The 19,380-nt window shown below is 40.9% G+C and overlaps 1 protein-coding gene across 6 annotated transcripts in view; it reads right to left on the bottom strand.

Annotated features, from left to right (window-relative positions):
• The window catches only part of GSAP (gamma-secretase activating protein), a 79,263-nt gene that overhangs the window by 21,949 nt on the left and 37,934 nt on the right, over positions 1-19,380 (bottom strand). For 5 of the 6 annotated variants that reach the window (XM_045793404.2, XM_045793405.2, XM_087861152.1 and 2 more), the window contains 6 exons: positions 18,624-18,701; positions 14,807-14,899; positions 14,465-14,682; positions 12,601-12,670; positions 11,950-12,032; positions 8,947-9,000 (listed from right to left, as the gene is read on the bottom strand). In XM_045793404.2, coding sequence (XP_045649360.1) covers positions 8,947-9,000; positions 11,950-12,032; positions 12,601-12,670; positions 14,465-14,682; positions 14,807-14,899; positions 18,624-18,701 — 596 coding nt within the window. The remainder of the gene's footprint in view (positions 1-8,946; positions 9,001-11,949; positions 12,033-12,600; positions 12,671-14,464; positions 14,683-14,806; positions 14,900-18,623; positions 18,702-19,380) is intronic. The other variant, XM_045793407.2, reaches the window with a different exon arrangement.

Raw genomic sequence — 19,380 nt, 5'->3', positions numbered from 1 at the left:
TCCCAGTAGTTTATTTTTGCTTTTGTTTCCTTTGCCTATGGAGACATTATCTAGAAAAATGTTTCTGTGGCTGATATCAAAAGATATACTGACACAAACGGTTCTCTTAAATCAATGAAGATAGATTTATTATATACTTTCTTGCCAAAATATACGTGTTTGTAAAAGATTTGACTAGGGCCAAAAGTGCAGTGTGTAGCCATAAAACAAAGTGAGCTAATGCCTGGTGTGGTAACAGCCTTGGCTATAGTGCAAGAAAAAAAAAAAAACAGAACTTAAATAAAATATGCCTCAATCAAGAAAAATGCCCTTATGTTAAATAATAGCACATTATCCAAATTCTTATTGAAAGGACAGTTCACTATTGGTTCAAAATGAATTTTGGCACATTGGTAAATTACATAATAAATTAACTGGCTATTTTAGAAGCCTGAAAGGTCCATCCAACCAACATCTCTTCTCACAGGTCATTTCTAGGGGAAACTGGAACCCTGGTGTCACATCACACTCCCTAACTGACCCACCTCACTCAACTTTTCTTCCCCTTTCAACTTATTTATAATTAATGTACCTTTATCCACCCTTTGGTCTTCCTTCTATTGAAAAAAATAATAATGAAAGCAAATTCTGCCAACATTTGGCAGCATTAAATCCCTGACAGGAAGTCCCTGCAGCTTTCTTGCTATTCTACTCCTGGGTTCTGGCACACTAGTACCAAAGCCCCACAACTAAATGATGTCGTGGTGACATCTAGTGGTGGGCCAAGATACTAGCTCTGCCTCCTTTGCTGCCACAGTCCCCCACCCTGTGGTCCTTGTGATCTCTTGAGGAACACTGGTGCCCTTCTACGCGTCAAAGGGCCTCTTCCCCTCAGGCCAAATGTCACGGTCCTGTCAGAAGACCCCATGCACACACTGTAGCTCCTCAGAAAAGATCTCTCCCAAGCGACCTTCCTTCCCCTTCTGCCCCCACGAAAAAGATCCCTTTTCTTAGCTGAGAATAAACAGATTAAACAAGTTCATGGATGGGCTACAAAGGGGCTTAGGAACCCACTGACTGTATGCAGAATGGAGTGAGTTGTGGGAGCACATTTCTGGGGACAAGGCCTACAGCTTGCACCGGATGTTCAAAGGAATCCATAACCTACAATAGTTCAAAACCTGAGTTAGAAGGAAAAGGATCGGAGTTTTAAAAATAAACAAACAAAACCCACTTATATTTAGACAAGAAACACAGTTCACCAAAAGTCCTGGAAGTATTTTACTATAAACCTGTAGGTCTTTCAAGAAGGTCACCGGGCGGGATGCTAAAACGTAGACGAAAACAACTAGTGGCATATGTCACTACTTGGCATCTATGAGGTAAGTGATATAATTTTTTTAAAGATTTATTTATTTGACACAGAGAGACAGAGAGCACAAGCAGGGGGAAGCAGAGGCAGAGGGAGAAGAAGGCCCCCCCCCCCGAGCAAGGAGCCCGATGTGGGACTTGATCCTAGGACCCCGGGATCACGACCTCAGCCAAAGGCAGACGCTTAACTGACTGAGCCACCCATGTGCCCCAATAAGTGATAAGATTTTTTAAGTTATGAAAAATCTTGGAGATCACTGTATATTGGAAGGCCTATTTGGAAGCCTGGGTCATAGATAAGACCCAGAGTTTGAAAATGGATTTGAGTAAGTGAAAGACAAGGAGAGGATGTTCCAGATGGGGCACGTAGGGAGTGAGCAAAGACTGAGAGATGAGAATGTGGATTCTGGGTTAAGATCAGAGAGCATTAGAGAAAGCAACCAAGAGCATTTCATTCTCTGTGGTGAAGATATCGGCCTCTAGCATGTGATTCCCAAGCTCAGCAAACACCTGGCTGGCATCCCCTAGACACTGAACTGCGGTGGGGTGAGACCTGAGCTTCCTGAGTTTTGGAAGTTCCCCGGGCAACCCTAGTGCTCAGCCAGGACAGAAACACTGCTTGAGCATGCCCAGGTAATCGCCATCTCCCACCCGCCCTCACGTGTTTGCCTCACCTCCGTGCTTCTGGTTTACAGGCTGATCAAGAACCAGCTGTCTGAAAACGGTGTGATTGTGTTAATTAATAGGAGACAGGGTTAAAGAGGAGGTTAGAGCCAATCCAGGATGGATCTCGGACATCAAGGGAACACCAGTCTGCTCATTAACCCAGAGAATTAAAGCAGCTCCAAGATAAAATTTTAGATGCTTGAACACAGAATGGGGGGAACAGGGAGCAGAAGTTGTACAATCACATCCGAACAGTCAACCTGGGAGCACAGGAAAACACTCCTTTATTGGCCAGTTAGTACTTAGGGAACTCGTTGTGAACAGAACACTGTGCTCATCGGGGACAACTGCATCGACACAAAGTAAAAGCCACAACAACCCGAGAAGCACACTGCAGGCTACTTCAGAGGAGCACAGAAAGCCTTCAAATACACAAAAATATTTTCTAAGAAAATACTCATGAATGTAGCTACTTCTGGGTGATGCTGGTGTGAGAAGCCATCAGATTCTCAAGGAAACCCCAGAAGTGTTTTCCTGCACAAGGAGGAGCTTTAAAGTTTGACTGTGAAAGAAGGGAAATAATCCCCAATCTCTTCTTGAAAAATCAGGTTACCTGGCTGGCTCAGTCAGTAGAGCCTGTGACTCTTGATCTTGGGGTAGTGAGTTCGAGCCCCATATTGGGTGTGGAGATTACGTTAAAAAAAGAATCTCACTTTGCCTCTTAGGAGGACTGAAGTAATTACCAAATGAAACCCATCGAAACTATTACTTGAACAAAAGGACCAGAGGGTTACACTAAGAGATTGTTCCCCATTTATGATTTGGATTGCTAGTTGATTTTAGGGCATTAAAAAAAAAAAAAAAAAGCCCATGGTTCTGGCTCATCTGCAAATTACTGCCAGGAAAAAAACATCTGCCTTTCATTTCTAAAAAGCACTCTGGCTTTGGTCCTACATCTGATTAACCCTCATCTTCTTAGAGGAGAAGAGGCCAACTCAGAGAAAACCTTTACTCTCCATGCCAGGGCTCAGCGAGCAGAACTAAAGTATCAGTCCAATTTGGCTTTCAGGAGATTCCATCTCGGTATCAACTTCTATTTGCAGCCCAGAGAAACACAGTGACCCCCTACCTCTAGCACAGACAGAATAAAATAGAAACACCTGTGTCTCCACGAAACTAGCAAAGCACCATACCAAGTCCAAGTGCTCTGAACAGACCAGCAGATCCATACAGAGGACCAGTGACTGGAACTCCTGTGGCTTCCTGCAAAGGGGACTGCATGTGGCAAGTGCCAGTTATCCTATTTATAAATTAATGGCCTCTTTCTTCCCCACATCTAGAAAAATACAATCTCTCTTCTTTGCCCAGCTGGGTAGTTCTCTTAGTCACTTTTTTTAAAAGATTTTATTTATTTTTTTGAGAAAGAGAGAGAGCATGCACAAGGAGGGGGGAGGGGCAGAGGGAGAGGGAGAAGCAGGCTCCCCACGGAGCAGGAAGCCAGATGGAGGGCTCGATTCCAGGACCCTGGGATCATGACCTGAGCTGAAGTCAGACGCTTAACCAACTGAGCCACCCAGGTGCCCCTCTCTTAGCCATTTTTATTTTATTTTATTTTTATTTACTTTTTTAAAAGATTTTATTTATTTATTTGACAGAGAGAGAGACAGCCAGTGTGAGAGGGAACACAAGCAGGGGGAGTGGGAGAGGAAGAAGCAGGCTTCCCAGCGGAGCAGGGAACCTGATGCAGGGCTCGATCCCAAGACCCTGGGATCATACCCTGAGCCGAAGGCAAATGCTTCGCGACTGAGCCACTCAGGCGCCCCTCTTAGCCATTTTTAATGTGCTGCATTTTTAATGTAATCACAAAAATAGTTCTAAACTGTTCCATCTCATAACCAGCATATGCCCTGAGAAAGCCAACTCGAAAATATTTGTCTCCTTTCAACCTTAAGCATTAAACAGTACATCTCCAACCAAACCTATGGAGAACAGCAGCACAGTCTAGTGGCTGGGTCTGTTCCTCGATTTCATCACCTGAGATATAAACTGAAGGTACCCCCATCTCTGTAGATATGACAGGAATGACTTTATCAACCTGGTGCTCTGTCTCTAAGAAGTAATATTTCTTTGTAGGATCATAAAATTATGTTTGACAATATTAACTAACTTTCCATTATTCACTGTCTCAGAAAATATGTTCTTCTTTTTCTTCTACAACAATCTACTCACAGAAGACTTCACTTCTGGGCTCCAAATGTGGGAGACCCCCTGCCTCCTGCCCCGGCAACATCCACCAATTCTCCAGCACCACCTGGGTGTCCTACAATTTAACTCAATTCTGACACTACGTACCTGGAGACAGCATTGGATCCCACAAGCTGCATATATATTGGAGGGTCCTAAGACCCCCTCCTTTGGATTTGACAATTCCCTGGAGTAGCTCACAGAACTCAAGAAAACAGTTTACTTATTCTGTATTGGTTTATCGTAAAAGGCTACAACCGAGGAACAGCCAGATGGAAGAGATGGGTAGGACCGGGCATGCGGGAAAGGGCTCAGAGTTTCCATGTGCTCTTGAGGCAAACCACCCTCCTATTCCTTCACACGTTCATCTGTCTCAGAAGCTCTCCAAACTCCTTCAGTTAGAGTTCTTTATGGAGGCTCCATGACCTAGGCAGGATTGATTAAATCATTGGCCACTGGTGACTGAACTCAATCTCCCAGCCACTCTCTTGCCTCTGGAGGTGAGAGGAGGGAAGTTCCAACCTTCTAATCACACGTTTGGTTCTTTAAGCAACCAGCCCCCAGTCTTAGGTGCTTTCCAAAAAATCACCTCATTAACATAACTCAGGTGTAGCTGAAAGGGGCTTGTTATGAATAACAAAAGACATTCTTTTCACCTTTGTGCTATTTCAGGAACTGGGAACAAACACTAAATATAACAAAAGATGTCCCTATAGCTCTTAGGAAATTACAAGGATTTTAGGAACTCCTGTGCCAGGAGTCATGGATGAAAAGCAGATGTGTATTTCTAGCAATATCATAGTATCACGTATGTACAAACTGAACTTGGCAAAATCAGTATTTCCCACATAACCAATTGACATTTCTGGTACTACATTGTTATCAAAGCAACAATCCTCATTTTTAAAAATTGTAAGCTAGTCCATTGTAATTTTGTTGATACTTTGGATCCCTAACAAAACTTTTATTTAAATGACAGTGGTTGTCTGTATTGGGAGGGTCAAGGAAAAAAGTCTTTTGTATTTTGCTAAGCAATACTCATGCTCTGCCCAATTAAACAGTATTCTTAAAACACGTTCTAAGTGAAGAAGCATAATTAAATAAACAAGTCTCTGACCAGAGAAGAGCCGAGGTGCCAACAATTGTTTTCCCAATGGCTCAGGGGCACGGAGACCCCCTGATAGACACCTGAAGGAACACAATGACTTCTGAGTGGGTGTAAGTGGGAAGGGCATTAAGTCTTTCTGGCCTTCCCAGTCTCTGGATCAGAGAGTTAATCTAAAAAAGCTTTCCTTACTTTATAAAATGAAACTAAAATGTCGGGCTTAAAAAATATGTAAAAATACTCCCATTTCTCCATTTGTGGCATGTTCATTCACCTTTTACCTTTATATTCCAGTAAGTTATTGTTTCTATGTATTTTCTAATCTTTATGGGCTTCCTGTGGTCAGATGGTTTTAATAGTTTCTCTTCTCACTATAAAATCAAGGGTAATTTTAAAACTTTCATGAAAATTGCCACTTCCCTAGAGAAAACCATGTTTTATGAAGGGTTAAGATCCTTCGTGGGAAGGTCACTCTTGATAACATTGCTTTTAAGGCAAGGACCTTGTTTCAATATACTACTTGTTGAATTGTTTAAAATTCTTTTGGAAACCATTTTATAAAGTAAGGAAGCCACTTGTCTTTCAGGTGATAAACTGCTAATTTAACTGGCTTATGCCAAGTTAAATTACATATTCCTACATTAAACGTTTGTAAAGTACTCCACGGGAGAGTTCTTTGCAGAGGGAGCAGGAAGAAAGTGCTTATCTAGCTTCACTTTGCCCTTCCCTCTCCTGACTCCTTATCAGGGCAGTCATCTACCAAGGAGAATGGAAGCCAGCGTGGTGAGAGTAAATAAGGGCCTCGTGGAAAGTCTGGCAGCAAGCATGCATTCATTTCGAAAGGTAACTCGTGATTCAGGTCATAGGTACTCAGAGCCAACTCCTGAGCTGAATAAGCATGGCGAGAACAGGGGCTGGGGAGGGAGGAGGAGCAGAGGGTGGGATGTGCCCCTGCAAGCAGGTCCATTGCAATATAATTAAGCTGGGGTTTGGGGTAGAAGAAGTAGGTCAAAGGCAGCGGCTTCTAGTGAGGGGTAATGTGCAAACAGGAATGGGGAAACAAATGAGAAAGATCAGAGCCAGGTGTCCTGTGTCTGTCTCCCTTGCTGAGTGACCGGGGTGGGGGCTGGGGAGCTGCTCAAACCAAATCTAGGACCATCTCCTCCAGAGCCCAAGGCCCATCCCAGCAGCATACCTTTGCCTTCCCTGACAGATCGTGTCTGCGTCTGCGTGGACAAGGTAATGAAGAGATCTACAGTTCGAACGTGTGCTGTGTAACACTTCCTACCAGCATGTAGACACACGTGGAGCAGTGAAGGAGCTCCCGAGCATGTCTGGGAATGGTTAATAGGAAACATCTGTCTGTAGGGCCAAATGCTAATTAGGGAAGAGGAGAAAAAAGTGAGGAGATGGCAGAGTGAATATCTAGGAGAAAAACACATGAATAATATAAAAACACATCATTTTGCACACAAATACACGCACGCACAAAGAGAAAAAAGGAAAAAAAGTGCAAAAATAAGCCACTTCGTTCCTAAGCAAAGTCAAATCATATTCTTAGAATAAGCCAATGGGTAAAAAATTAAGAAAACCTTCATATCACTCTTTTATATTTACTTAATTTTTAAATGACAATACACAATGGTGATAAGGTTATAGTAAAACTGATAAACTCATAAATTCCTTGTAACTTAATCACAACTTTTTTTTGAATACCAATTTGGCAATAAGAAACAAAAGTTTTCAAAACTGTCATAGTCTTTTTGCCCAGTAAAATTCCTGGATATTTAACCTTGGATGAATAAATCAAAGGAAAAGCTGTCTAGATAAAATTATTCACTGCAACATTATTTTTAACAGCAATTTTTTTTTTTTAATGGGAGCTGGAGACAAACTAAATGTCTCAAAACAGAAAAATGATTCATTAGGACCCAACAACCCAGCAGAATCTTCTGGAGCCATGAGAGGTCATAATTACAAAGTTCACGTAGCAGCATGAAACAGTTTGATATAATTGGCAATCTTTATTAAATACCTCTGGATGGCTGTCACTACTATGCATACCTCTGACAAAGGCCAGGAGGAAATTGGGGGGCGGGGGATGGACAGGTGATACGTTAAGAACTGTAGGATTACGGGTGACACTCCTTTCTCTTTAAAATTCTCTTCACAGGTTTCTTGTGTGTCCATTAAACACATTATGGGTTTGATAGGACTAGTGATAAACGCAGAAACAATACAGGGAAAGGATGGCGGCTCTTTTTTTTTTTTTTTTAAGATTTTATTTATTCATTTGACAGAGAGAGAGACAGCCAGTGAGAGAGGGAACACAAGCAGGGGGAGTGGGAGAGGAAGAAGCAGGCTCCCAGCGGAGGAGCCTGATGCGGGGCTCGATCCCAGAATGGCGGGATCATGCCCTGGGCCGAAGGCAGAGGCTTAACGACTGAGCCACCCAGGCGCCCCAAGGATGGAGGCTCTTAATAAGAACGTTTTCAGCTATTAATCAAACCTTTCTTTTCCCTTCGCCTTCCTCCCTTTGGAGGGCTTCACAGTGGTCTTGGGCTGTGGCCCAGAACCATCACCTGTCAGTGACCTTGGAGGACCTTTCTTAGGACCAAAACCCGGAACTGCTAAACCTGCCCCACGCGGCCCTCTCCCACTCCCAGTACATCACCATGACCTCAGACCTCAGGCTTTCAGCTCCACTCCCCGGGGCTGCCCAGGCCTGGCCTGCCCTCCCTGGATCCGAAAGAATCAAATGTAAATAAGAGCAGCAGCACAGTGAGCTGCCTGCTGCCAAAAGTTGAGATTTCCCACTACACACCAAGCTATAATTAACAGGAGGCGATGCCAAAAACAACAAAGGAGCTTCAAGGAAACTGCTAAAATACTCTCCAGTTTTTAGCTACATACACATTCTTTTCTACTCACCCACCCCACCCCATTCTCCCTATTGTGCTCAGAAACTCTTCTGAAACCACCAGATCACAGAAAGACACTAATAGCTACCGCTTAGTGGCAGGAAGGAGGTGTGCAGGAGCTTCACAGAGACCACATACGGAGCCAACACAGGTCACTTTTGAGAAACAGAAAAGCTGTTCTTAGAACCAGAAGGAAATTAGATAATCCCAGCCCAGGTTACTTAATGGGTTTAAGACTGTGTATTTGTGTGTGTGTATTGAGGGGACACGAAGGAAGTAAGAAGCAGCTACCAGGTCTCTAAGGACAATCTACAAGAACTCCTCCAGTGTGGACTAGTTTGAGGCGTAGAGGAAAAGACGAGTTGTATGTGGTTTAGGTTGAGCCCCATAATTCTCTATCTTCAGAAAACTTCCCTCTCCAAAGAGTATTCCTAAGAATTGCCATAATATCATCCTCAGTGACGACTCAACCCCTTAGGAAGGATTTGCTAGAGAACTAACCCTACCCTACCCTTCCCCCCATCTGCCCCCTGACAGTTTGCGAGCCCTGTGGGAGCCACCATGGTACTTGGAGCAGTGGAGCTGGAACTCTGGTTGCGTGTGGAGGCCAGCACTGAAGCCATGCACGGTGTGCTTTTGTCTCTCTCTGGAAGGACTTACCTTCATGAAAGGCAAGGCGATCTCTTCCGTCACAAGGGTTATTCCAGGAATTTCCTACGGTGGGGGAAAAACACACACACACACACAACTGCTAAACGTATCAAGGACAGCAAGCTTGAACCTTCAGGAAGTGTTTTCTGCACAGACAGAAACTGAGGGCAGCTCCCAGTTTGCTAACCTCTACTTTAAATAAACCTTGGGGTTTATAAATAACAGTGAACACAGCCCATCTCTTGCCTTGGGAAGGGAAATAGTCTTTAAAGTTATGATTACAATAGAGGACAGCATCTCTGAAGGAAATGAGAAGACTATTAGGAATACAGGGCAAATAGTGTGTTATTTACACATTTCCATATAAGAACAAATGAGGCAAATTACATGTGCACCATCAAATGCAGTAATAAGGGGACACGTTCCTTCTTTGTTTTATTGCTCCTTCCTCCCTCTTCTTCTCTTTTGCTTATATGTATTATATAAGCCCCTGCCTGGCTAGAAGGAACCAAGATTAAGTGGGGTTCTTTTTTGATTTTGGTGGAAAATTTTCCTTCTCCTCATCCTCCACTATAATTTCAGAAATAAAAGATCCCCATAAAGAGTTGATGCAGCAGTATCACCATGGCAAATATGAAAGATGTATAATTTGTATCAGGAAATCCAAATTGTAACGTTCTGCTAACTAGTGAGCATTAAAACAAAAATTTCAATAAAAATATAAGCTTCCAAAATTGCCCTACATTCAGCTACTTTAGAAGTGTATTTCTTTTTTTTTTTTTTTAAGATTTTATTTATTTATTTGACAGAGATAGAGGGAACACAGTCAGGGGGAGTGGGAGAGGAAGAAGCAGGTTCCAGCAGAGGAGCCTGACGTGGGGCTCGATTCCATAACGCCGGGATCACGCCCTGAGCCGAAGGCAGACGCTTAACAACTAAGCCACTCAGGTGCCCCTAAAAGTGTATTTCTATATTAACTGTGTAGATTAGCCTCTCAACTCATGAATTCATCTTTTATATTCTAAAAAAAAAGTAGATGATATATGAGAAAATAATTTAAAAGGTGTTCTGTAGACATAAAATCTGGTATTTGTTTAGAACTTAAATGTACTTAAATGTACTAGATTTTTACTGACATGCAATATTCCTGTGGAAAGGGGCAGCACAGCAATGCAGAAGTAAATTTTCAGAATATTCAAGCAACCGAGTGGTTCACTGTGACCACAGAAAGCCTGTGTTAAGAATATATTTTGTGTTTCATTTATCACTACTTGGTAAGAGAAGACACTTCAAAAAAGCATTAAGATTTCACTATAGCTTTAGGTTATAAATGGCATCTTAAAATAGGAATAACAAGGCTAATTGTTTGCAAAGCATAATTCAGGATTATTTATATGTAAGAGCACCATATCTTCTAGTATCTTAAAAAAATCCAATTCCGTTATTTACAGAAATAATCTGTCTCCATACAGAAGTATGAAATTAATATTTTTTATTTTGGCAAGGGTTTATTAAGGTGTAGGAATAAGAGGATTTGCAGATTAGAAAAAGAAAAGGCAAAAGATTTACATCATTGCTAAAGAGAAGCAGGGACTCAGAATTGCAGGATTAGAAGAGACCTTTAAGGTAACCTACTCCAACATCCTGAAGTTTAGAGCAACATTGTAAACCCTAAAATAAGCTCAGTAGATGGTGGTTAGACCTGTGGGGTTTTTACAGTACACTCTCACAGGACTTCCTGACATCATCTGTATGTCTACAATAGTTCCGCCTCCCCGCAGTCGTGAGAAATGCAAAAATGAGGACCTGCGGTCTCAAGACAAGCCTCTCAACATGATATCCAGTGAACACGGGCTCCATCTCTAAACACAACTCTGGGAACTAGAGGGGTTCCTGGTCCCCTCCTCCCAGATACGAACTGGAGGGTGACAGTGTTGGGTGGTGAGGGAAGGAAACAAAGACGTGCATTTCCTGACTCCCCTGTGGTTTAACCTGCAAACGTCCTGCCACGTCACCAGAGACCCTGCGTGTATATTCACAGGAGTTCTCAAAGCAAACAGGGAGGGCTTGGAGAAGGAAGGGGCTCCCTTGTTATTCTACAGTGAGGCAAGCACACTGAATAACCCTGAACAGTAAAAGACAGAAGGGTCTTTAGAAAAACACTACCGCTGTGCATACCAAACATTTAGAAATTAATCAGACATACCTGCCTCTATTTAGATAGCCTAAATACAAAACGGACAAGTGTCACAATTTATCCCAGTACTTATTTTCCTATGTCTGTGTTTCCTAAATTCAATTCATTTTTCTAAATGCCTTTTTGATACAAACCTCTGCCTTGAGACTAAGCATGTAGTTCTAACATCTAAGTAGGAAAGAAGAAACCTTTTTCAGGGTTTTCACTTTCTGATCCAACAAATCTCAGTTTACTGCACCATGTTCTAGAGAAAATAAACAAAATCTTAGCTCAGCACCTCCAAATTGAAAAATTGGGAGGAAGGGCCAAGAGGAAGAAAAGATTGAATGGAGTGAATTTGCTTAAGATTATTAACCTTCCCTGACCTTGAAGCTCGATAGTTATTACAGATTTTCCTTATGAGGCTGGGAAAAGGGGTCAATCTATTTAGGAAATAGAATAGCTTACAACAACAACAGTGGTCCACCCATTCCTTGTTTATAAAAACCTAAGAAATATTTTAATCCACTCTAGTTGCTAAAAAAAAAAATTAAAATACTATTTGAAGATGATAGAGGCTTTATTCTGCTTAGTAGAAAGTAGAGCAACACATATCCTGTACCTTCTCCTTCACTTCTACTATTTTATATCACTACCTTGGGCTAATAGCAAGGATTCATTATTATATTTTTGCCAGGAAACTCAAGTCAGATCCTTATCAGTCAGAATAAACTAATGAAATCACAGCCATGGGTGCTGTGACAGGGATGTCCTACAAATGACCCACAACTGTGAATCAATTTTAATTACATAAGGAATAGAAAGCATTAACTTACTGTATTCCAAGCGAGCACTGAAGAATATGGCAAAAGTTTATCCATGTTACTTGTCTCTGGGTATATGCTCCAATATGAAGAAGCTGAGTAGATTTTTGAAAGAAAAAAAAAAAGAGAAAGACATGGTATAATAATAATAAGAAGAAGGCAGTAGACACTGTAATTCACCGAAACAAGCAAACCCCAAAAAAGTTTTTATTGCCTCATCCTTATCTTCAAAAGGCTAACTAACCGTTATGGTTCTACCTTTATGAAACGTTCAGGTTCTGCTCTTTACAATGAGAATAATTTCAAAAAAAAATTATTTGGCACCTTCTATCTAACCCAAAATGACATTATGCCACTTCACACAGAAACGGCCGACACAAAACTGAACTAAGAAAGTTTTTTATATCTTACTGGGAAAAAAAAAATCACTAATAAGGTTAGAGAATCAAGATCATATCGTATCACATCAGTCTCTGGACTGTCGCAGCTTCTCACAAGACCATGAGAGGACGAAATTTAATTTGGTGCTGACTGAAATAGAGTAAAAAAAAAAAAATGCTTCTAACCAACATTTTGACAGATTGAGGCATTATCAATTTGCTGCTTTCCCTCCAGCAAAAGGGTCAAGGATTCAACTTAATATGCACCCTCAACAACACCTACCAATTATAAATTCCTGAATGAGGTCAAATGAATGGCAGGCAGAGATGCTCTCAGAAATCCACTGAATGATCTTTAAAAATAAGAAGACAAATCTGTTGGTATTTACATCTGCACCCTGCTCCCACCACCAAAGAAGTACAAAATGTGAATCTTTAAAACTTTTGTATTTTGGAACTGCCGAAGAATACACTTACTTCCCTTCAAGGCACATAATGCAGTATTGTGGCTTAAGCAGTCTTATAAATCAGGTCCATTTTATATATCTTTTTAATAAATGCCCCTGGCTGAAATCCAAATAAGCCTTCTTCAACCCCATGTTTGTTTTTGCTACAGTAGGTCATGTTATAGCAAAGTACCAGTGTGAAGAGCTGGGGTATACAGGAGAAAACCAAACCAAATCACACCACAAAGCTCGAAGGCAGCAGACCTGGATTTGAATTCAGGCCAGACGTGAGTGTGAATGTTGTCACACCACTTAACCTTCGTGGGCATCACTGCACGGTCCTCCCAAGGTCATGTAACAACAACTCTCTCAGTCACCACAACCATCCTCACCTCCTGGCGGACTGAAACTCCTTGTTCCGAACCTTAGAATTGAAGGATACTATGCGGCTTGCCTAGCCAGAGAGCACTCTCACATGTCTGCTTCTACCAATAAGTGGTTGTTTGTTGTTTCTTTTTAAGATTTTATTTATTTATTTGTCAGAGAGAGAGTGCACACACACAAGCAGGGGGAGCAGCAGGCAGAGGGAGAAGCAGGCTCCCCACTGAGCGAGGAGCCCAATGCGGGACTCGATTCCAGGACCACCTGAACCAGAGGCAGATGCTTAACCAACTGAGCCACCCAGGCATACCCATAAATTTTGTTGTTTTTATTTCCAAACCTATTCATGCTGGTTGTACTTATCTTCAAAATTAGGTAATTTAATAAAATATTACCATAGACAAATGAAATACAGATGCAAAGAGAGTGTTGTTTGGTCAATAAAAGTTGAATGCTTTCGAAAGACTCAAAAGCATGTCTGAAACACTAAAAAACACTACGTGTGAGACAACTGTAAAAGATAAGAAAATTTTGCCCAATAGATACAGATTGTTTTGAAAAGATCTTTAAAGTATGGCTCTCCTTCGGTTAAAAAAAGAGAGTAAGGTTAAGGAAACAAGGAAGAAGAAGAAAGTAACAGGAAGTCAGAGACAGCACATTACTAGTGGTTTTATGTAAGAAAAATGATTTTGAACTCCAACCAGCTAATCTACAAAGAAAGGGTCTTAAACTACATCAAAAGATAGGTGAATAAATATACTTGTTTTGTTTTGTTTTAGGTTAAAATAAAATGTTTAAGGTATCTTTTCTTCAATTACCCAACCACCCATTGGTCCCAATCAAGTCTAATAGAGGGGTTTCTCCAACTTCACAAGACAGCCGTAAAATTAAAGGACAAAATGTGTGAACGTGCTTCAGAAATCAAATCATGCAATATATAAATAATCTTTATAAAAATGTAATAAATATATGCCACCAGATTTTAGTTCTTTTGATGCTATACACCAAATATAGACTAGGAGAAAAAGTAGGTATTTGAGAAACTATTTACTATTTACCGAGCACTTTCTTGGAATGTTACTGATACAGCTAACACATATGCACAGTATGGAAGAGAGAGTAGTCAAAAGAACAGACATGCTCACAGTCTGGGGTCCACAAAAAAGAAGCACAAGAAGAGAATATGTTCAAATCAGGATGGAGACCATAAACTTCAATTAATTATTACCAAATAAAAATGACTTCTGTTCATTTCAACCACAAATGTATACAGCTGATGTTGTCTATTTGCTAATTTTTAACCTGAAGCTACATAACCACCTTGGCTTCCAGGAACCGGGGGTCTCGGCCACAGGAGAGCACACAGTGCAACACGGCCATCTTCTCACAGTCTAGCTGAGTGTTCCATAGGAACTGTAATAAATAGGACTGGTTGAGGACTGCCCTATAGAGCTTTCCAGAACACCAATCCAGTACCAGGGACCCTGATAGTGACTGTAAAGGACCATGAGGTAGCATATCAACCACTTCATTGTTTCCTGCAAAAAAAAAAAAGGGGGGGGGGAGATCAGCAAATAAAAGAAACCCCGCTCACCCAAACATAAACATTGCCAAGACAAACCCAAATGGACCATGTTCATAAGAGAAAAACCACAGCCATACCTGTCAGAAACAAACTGTGGCAGATCAGGTCTGGATGTTGAATGTTAAGTAGATGAAAGAAATGACCAGGTAAGTAAACAGCCACATAATACTCTGTAGAAGAGAAAGATAAAAGTTATCTGCATGTGGCAACAGCAGCACAGGAAAGAAAAAGCCCAGAACTTCACAGTATCCCTACTTGTCTTTGAACCTCTTAAAACACAAAAGTTTTGATCAATGTAATAATAAACTGCCTGATGTCAGTACATTTCATCTTACTAGCCATATCTCATTTATTTCTATCTGTGGCTAATTTTCTTCATACATTTAGCCATGGTTATCTTAATTGATATCTATAATTTTGAGTCTTAAGTGATCTGTGGCTTTATATGAACCTAAATGACCTCTGAAAGCAAATTAGAATAAAAAAATACCAAGCAATATGAATTATTCCTTTATCTGATAGTCTGGGAATAGCTTATGATGGGAATTTCCCTGCTCATTTATGCCAGTTGGGAGAAGCTCTAAAATTTTGTTTCCTATGTTTGCCTACTCGTCATCATCATCACTATCGTCATCGTCATTTTGTTTAGAGAACCCTTATAAACTGATATTCATCAAAACAATCTCTGAAGGCATTCTAACACTTGGTGAAGTACTAATATATTTCCTTGCATAGAGAGCTGCCAAGAATTCACACTTTCACAGTCCCTGCTTTTGATAATTTTGTACCAAGAACACTTGTACACAGATTGAGACAATGTGTAAAAATAGGTTTCTGGAGAATGGGAAGGTGGAAGTAGCCCTTGCCAATAATTTTTCACACAATAGCAGTGAATTTCATACAGATGACACATTTAGATTATAAGTGAGCCAGCTGGACTCTTTTTTCCTAAGAAGCAAAGAAATACATGCTAACCATTTGCATAGAAGGCATTCAGTGGAAAGGAAAGGAAAGGAAAGGAAAGGAAAGGAAAGGAAAGGAAAGGAAAGGAAAGGAAAGGAAAGGAAAGGAAAGAGGATGTAAAACTCAAAGTATTTGACTTAAGTAAGTGTCCTCTTGGTCACTGGGGATTAAGTGATGTTAAAGAGAATAGCACAAATGGTTGCAATAATATTCTTATTACGGCAACACTTGAATAGAAAAACACAAATAATGATATAGTAGGGTATGGTGGAAAGGGTTTAGCCATCAAAGGACCTAAATTAATTCCTAGCCCTAGCATTTAACCAGTTAACTAGGGTGGTAACTACATCCTGGGGAGAGGAGGCATTTGGAAATTTATGAGGGTGTTTTGAATTGTCGCAATCATTGGAGCGGAAGAGGGAGTCCTCCTGCCATTTGGTGAAGGTTGTTAAATCCCCCAATGTGCAGGACACTCTCACTCAGAAAGTACTGCCTCATCAAAAACGTCAACGGTGCCTGTGATAGGCCAAATGATGGCCCTGAGAGATGTTCATGTGCTAATCCCAGAGCCTGTGAATATGTTACCTGCAGTGATAAAAGGCACCTTGCAGATGGGATCAAGGACCTTGAGATGTGGAGAGTATCCTGGAGTATCCAAGTAGACCCAATGTGACCATAAAATGTTTATGGGAGGGAGGCAGAGGGAGAAGATCACGCGAGGATAAAAGAGATGAGAAGGATGTGGTCACAAGCCAAGAAATGCTAGCCTCGAGAGGCTGGAGGAGGCCAAGGATGAATCCGTCCCCAGAATCTCCAGAAGGAACCATTTCTACCCACACCTTGACTTTAGCCCCTCAGACCTCCAGAACCAAGACAACGTTCACGTTGTTTTAAGCCCTAAATTGATGATAATTTGTTATAGCAGCAATAAACTAACACAGTGCCCTGATAAGACACACTAAAAGGAGCCTGGGCACACACCTCAGTCTTTCTGAGCCTCATTATCTGTAAAATGAGGATAACATCAGCAAGCAGAATTGTTGTCAGGATCAAGATAACTGAAATAACATGCTTAGCATATAGTATTCATTTTTAAAATGGTAGCTTTTTATTTACAAGCATATCTTCCTTATATAGAGGTGTTTGGGTTCATGGAAAACTTCCCCAAAACTCTATTCTTTAATATTTTCATCAACATAAGTCCCTTTTAAGAGGGTGACAATTTAGGACAATTGCATGCAATTAATAAGAAAAAGACATCACTCAAAAAGCAATACTGTTGACATAAAAATTACCTCTGGAATAGTTTTAATCTTGGGTATAATTTTGTGCCAAGAAGATAAAATGCATATAAGAAGGAAAGATAACTTACGTAAGAGCCTATTTTTACAGAGCTCTAGGATTTCTGCCGGCTCCACAGTCTGAAGACCGTAGATTAAATCATGCCTGCCCTTTTCTAGAGTCATTCTCAGGGGGAAAAAAAGGAAGGCCACCTTTGACCTCACAAAATGCTAAGTTTTTTTTTGAGTAGAAAGTTTCCCACATCACTCTTGAGATGGCATGTTGATGTAGTATTCTCTGATAAGAATCAAGTCTCAGACCCAGGAAACCTTGTATTTATCTCTTACCACAGGAAGCAGTAGAATCAGGCCTCTCTAAGGCAATTTCCCACAGGTTCAAAGCTCATGTTAACATTCACCACATACTGTCCCACTCAGCATTCGCTATCTCACCTCAGCTATAGTATTGTTCAAAAGAAAAATATTTTATATGAACTTTATCATTTTCGTTCTCATTTTGCCCAGTGCCCTCACATCACACCTTCTTAAACTTTTGTCATGATAGCAGACGGACTGGGGAACAGAAATTGGAGAACATATTAAAGAATCATGTGCTCTGAACCTGAAGCTTTTCTTTTTTGAATATTGTGCCATGTCCCATAGGTAGGCAAGTAATAGTTCTGTTACTTTGTCTTGTGCTAACCTGTTCATGCCCCTCATCCCAACTGACACGGAAAAGTAGCTTTCGGTAGGTTGATACAATAAACCCTTTCTTGATTTTCTTCATTATAGACTCCATTAATATGTTCAAACCTAACACTCAAGTTCCCCTACCATTATTTACTCAGTGAAATCAACACGTTCAAGCTGATCCATAAATCGTTTATAGGGCTTGGAAGCTCTTAGCAATTAGAAACAGGGAATGGATAATTTCCCAAAGATCTTTGTCCTCTCTAGAATCAAGGGACAACATGATGTATTATTTCTCATAGGCTTTTAGGGAGCATCCCATTCACTGTCATCATTTTTAAAAAGATTTATTTATTTATTTATTTATTTATTTATTTATTTATTTATTTATTGGGGCGGGGAGAGAACAAGCCGGGGGCAGGGGGAGGGAAGAAGGACATGGGGCTGGATCCCAGGACCCTAAGATCATAACCTGAGCTGAAGGCAGACGCCTAACTGACTGAGCCACCCAGGCAGCCCTGTCATCATTTTTATACTAACAAATGGCTTTTTAGGATGACTACTAAAAACATAGGAAAGCTCACAGCCTGGGTTCTCTAAAAAGGGAAGTGCATCCCCTCCCCAAAAGGCTGATCTGAATGGCGGACACAAATATGTTCATTAGGATTGGTCTATCAGCCTAGAAAAAGATACGGGTCAGGAAAAAATATACTATAAAAATATTAACTAACTTAATACGGTTGACCCTTGAACAACAGAGAAGTTAGGGGTGCTAAGGTTTCCAGAGAAAACCTTCCCCTTTCAGGCTTCAAAAAGGTCAGTGGTTGTCATCACAAGCCAAGTCCTACAGAGGCAGGAGAAAATGGGGTGTACAGACAAGAAAATGAGATATAAAAGGCTGAGTATCACAGGTACTAGAAAGAAGGGTCAGAGCAGAGAGATGAATCTCTCTCTCACTCACCAAGGTTGAGAAAAGTAAGGCCCTTAGTCACATGTGAGTCAACACTCCCAAGAGCAGCAGTGAAGGTCTTGCTGTGCCCTGTGGAGAGAGAACAGGAAGCCAAGGAGAGAATGGTAAAAAACAAAGAGCCAGAATTCCATCCAAGGCTATTACTCTATGTAATACTCTTAACAATTAGGAGCTGTGAAACTGACAAAGCAAGGGTCTCTGACTTCTAGATTTCATGGTTCTCCATCATTCTCCAAAAGCCAGCACAGAAGATTGATCACAGTGCAGTCAGGATCCAGTAGATGTTCTGGGCTTATCGTGTAATATTAGACCTCATAGGGTGGGTTGTGCTCAGACAGAAGGATCTGAAGGGATCTACAAGATCCAAGAGATGGAGGAGACCAGGTGGCTCACTGGCCCTCATGGTTTACACGTTCTTGCCGTCATTAAGACCTCCTGAGACTTCTCTCAATCACTTAGAAGGGTAGTAGACTATCAACTAAACTCAGTGTATTGGGCTTCTCTCCACTTTTCTAACTCTTCATCAGAACTAGTAACTCTTAATAAAACTTTCATAGAAGTTTTATTTATGGTTTTAACCATTATATTAATCATTAGAAAAATGTATGAAAACTTTCTGCAAAAGAAAAATCCAACTTACGCTATTAAAGCATGTCTACTTCTGAAGTTGCTTTTAGTTTCTTCATTATTAAAGTGTTAAACTTGTTTTACCTAGACTTCTAACTTCTGAAGGTTAACGTTAGGCACG

This window comes from Ursus americanus, chromosome 3, assembly GCF_024610735.1.
Source record: "Ursus americanus isolate L20-20 chromosome 3, mUrsAme1.1.p, whole genome shotgun sequence".
Lineage (NCBI taxonomy): Eukaryota > Metazoa > Chordata > Mammalia > Carnivora > Ursidae > Ursus > Ursus americanus.
The sequence above is the reverse complement of the archived record's forward strand: the minus strand, read 5'-3'. Positions and strand labels throughout refer to the sequence as shown.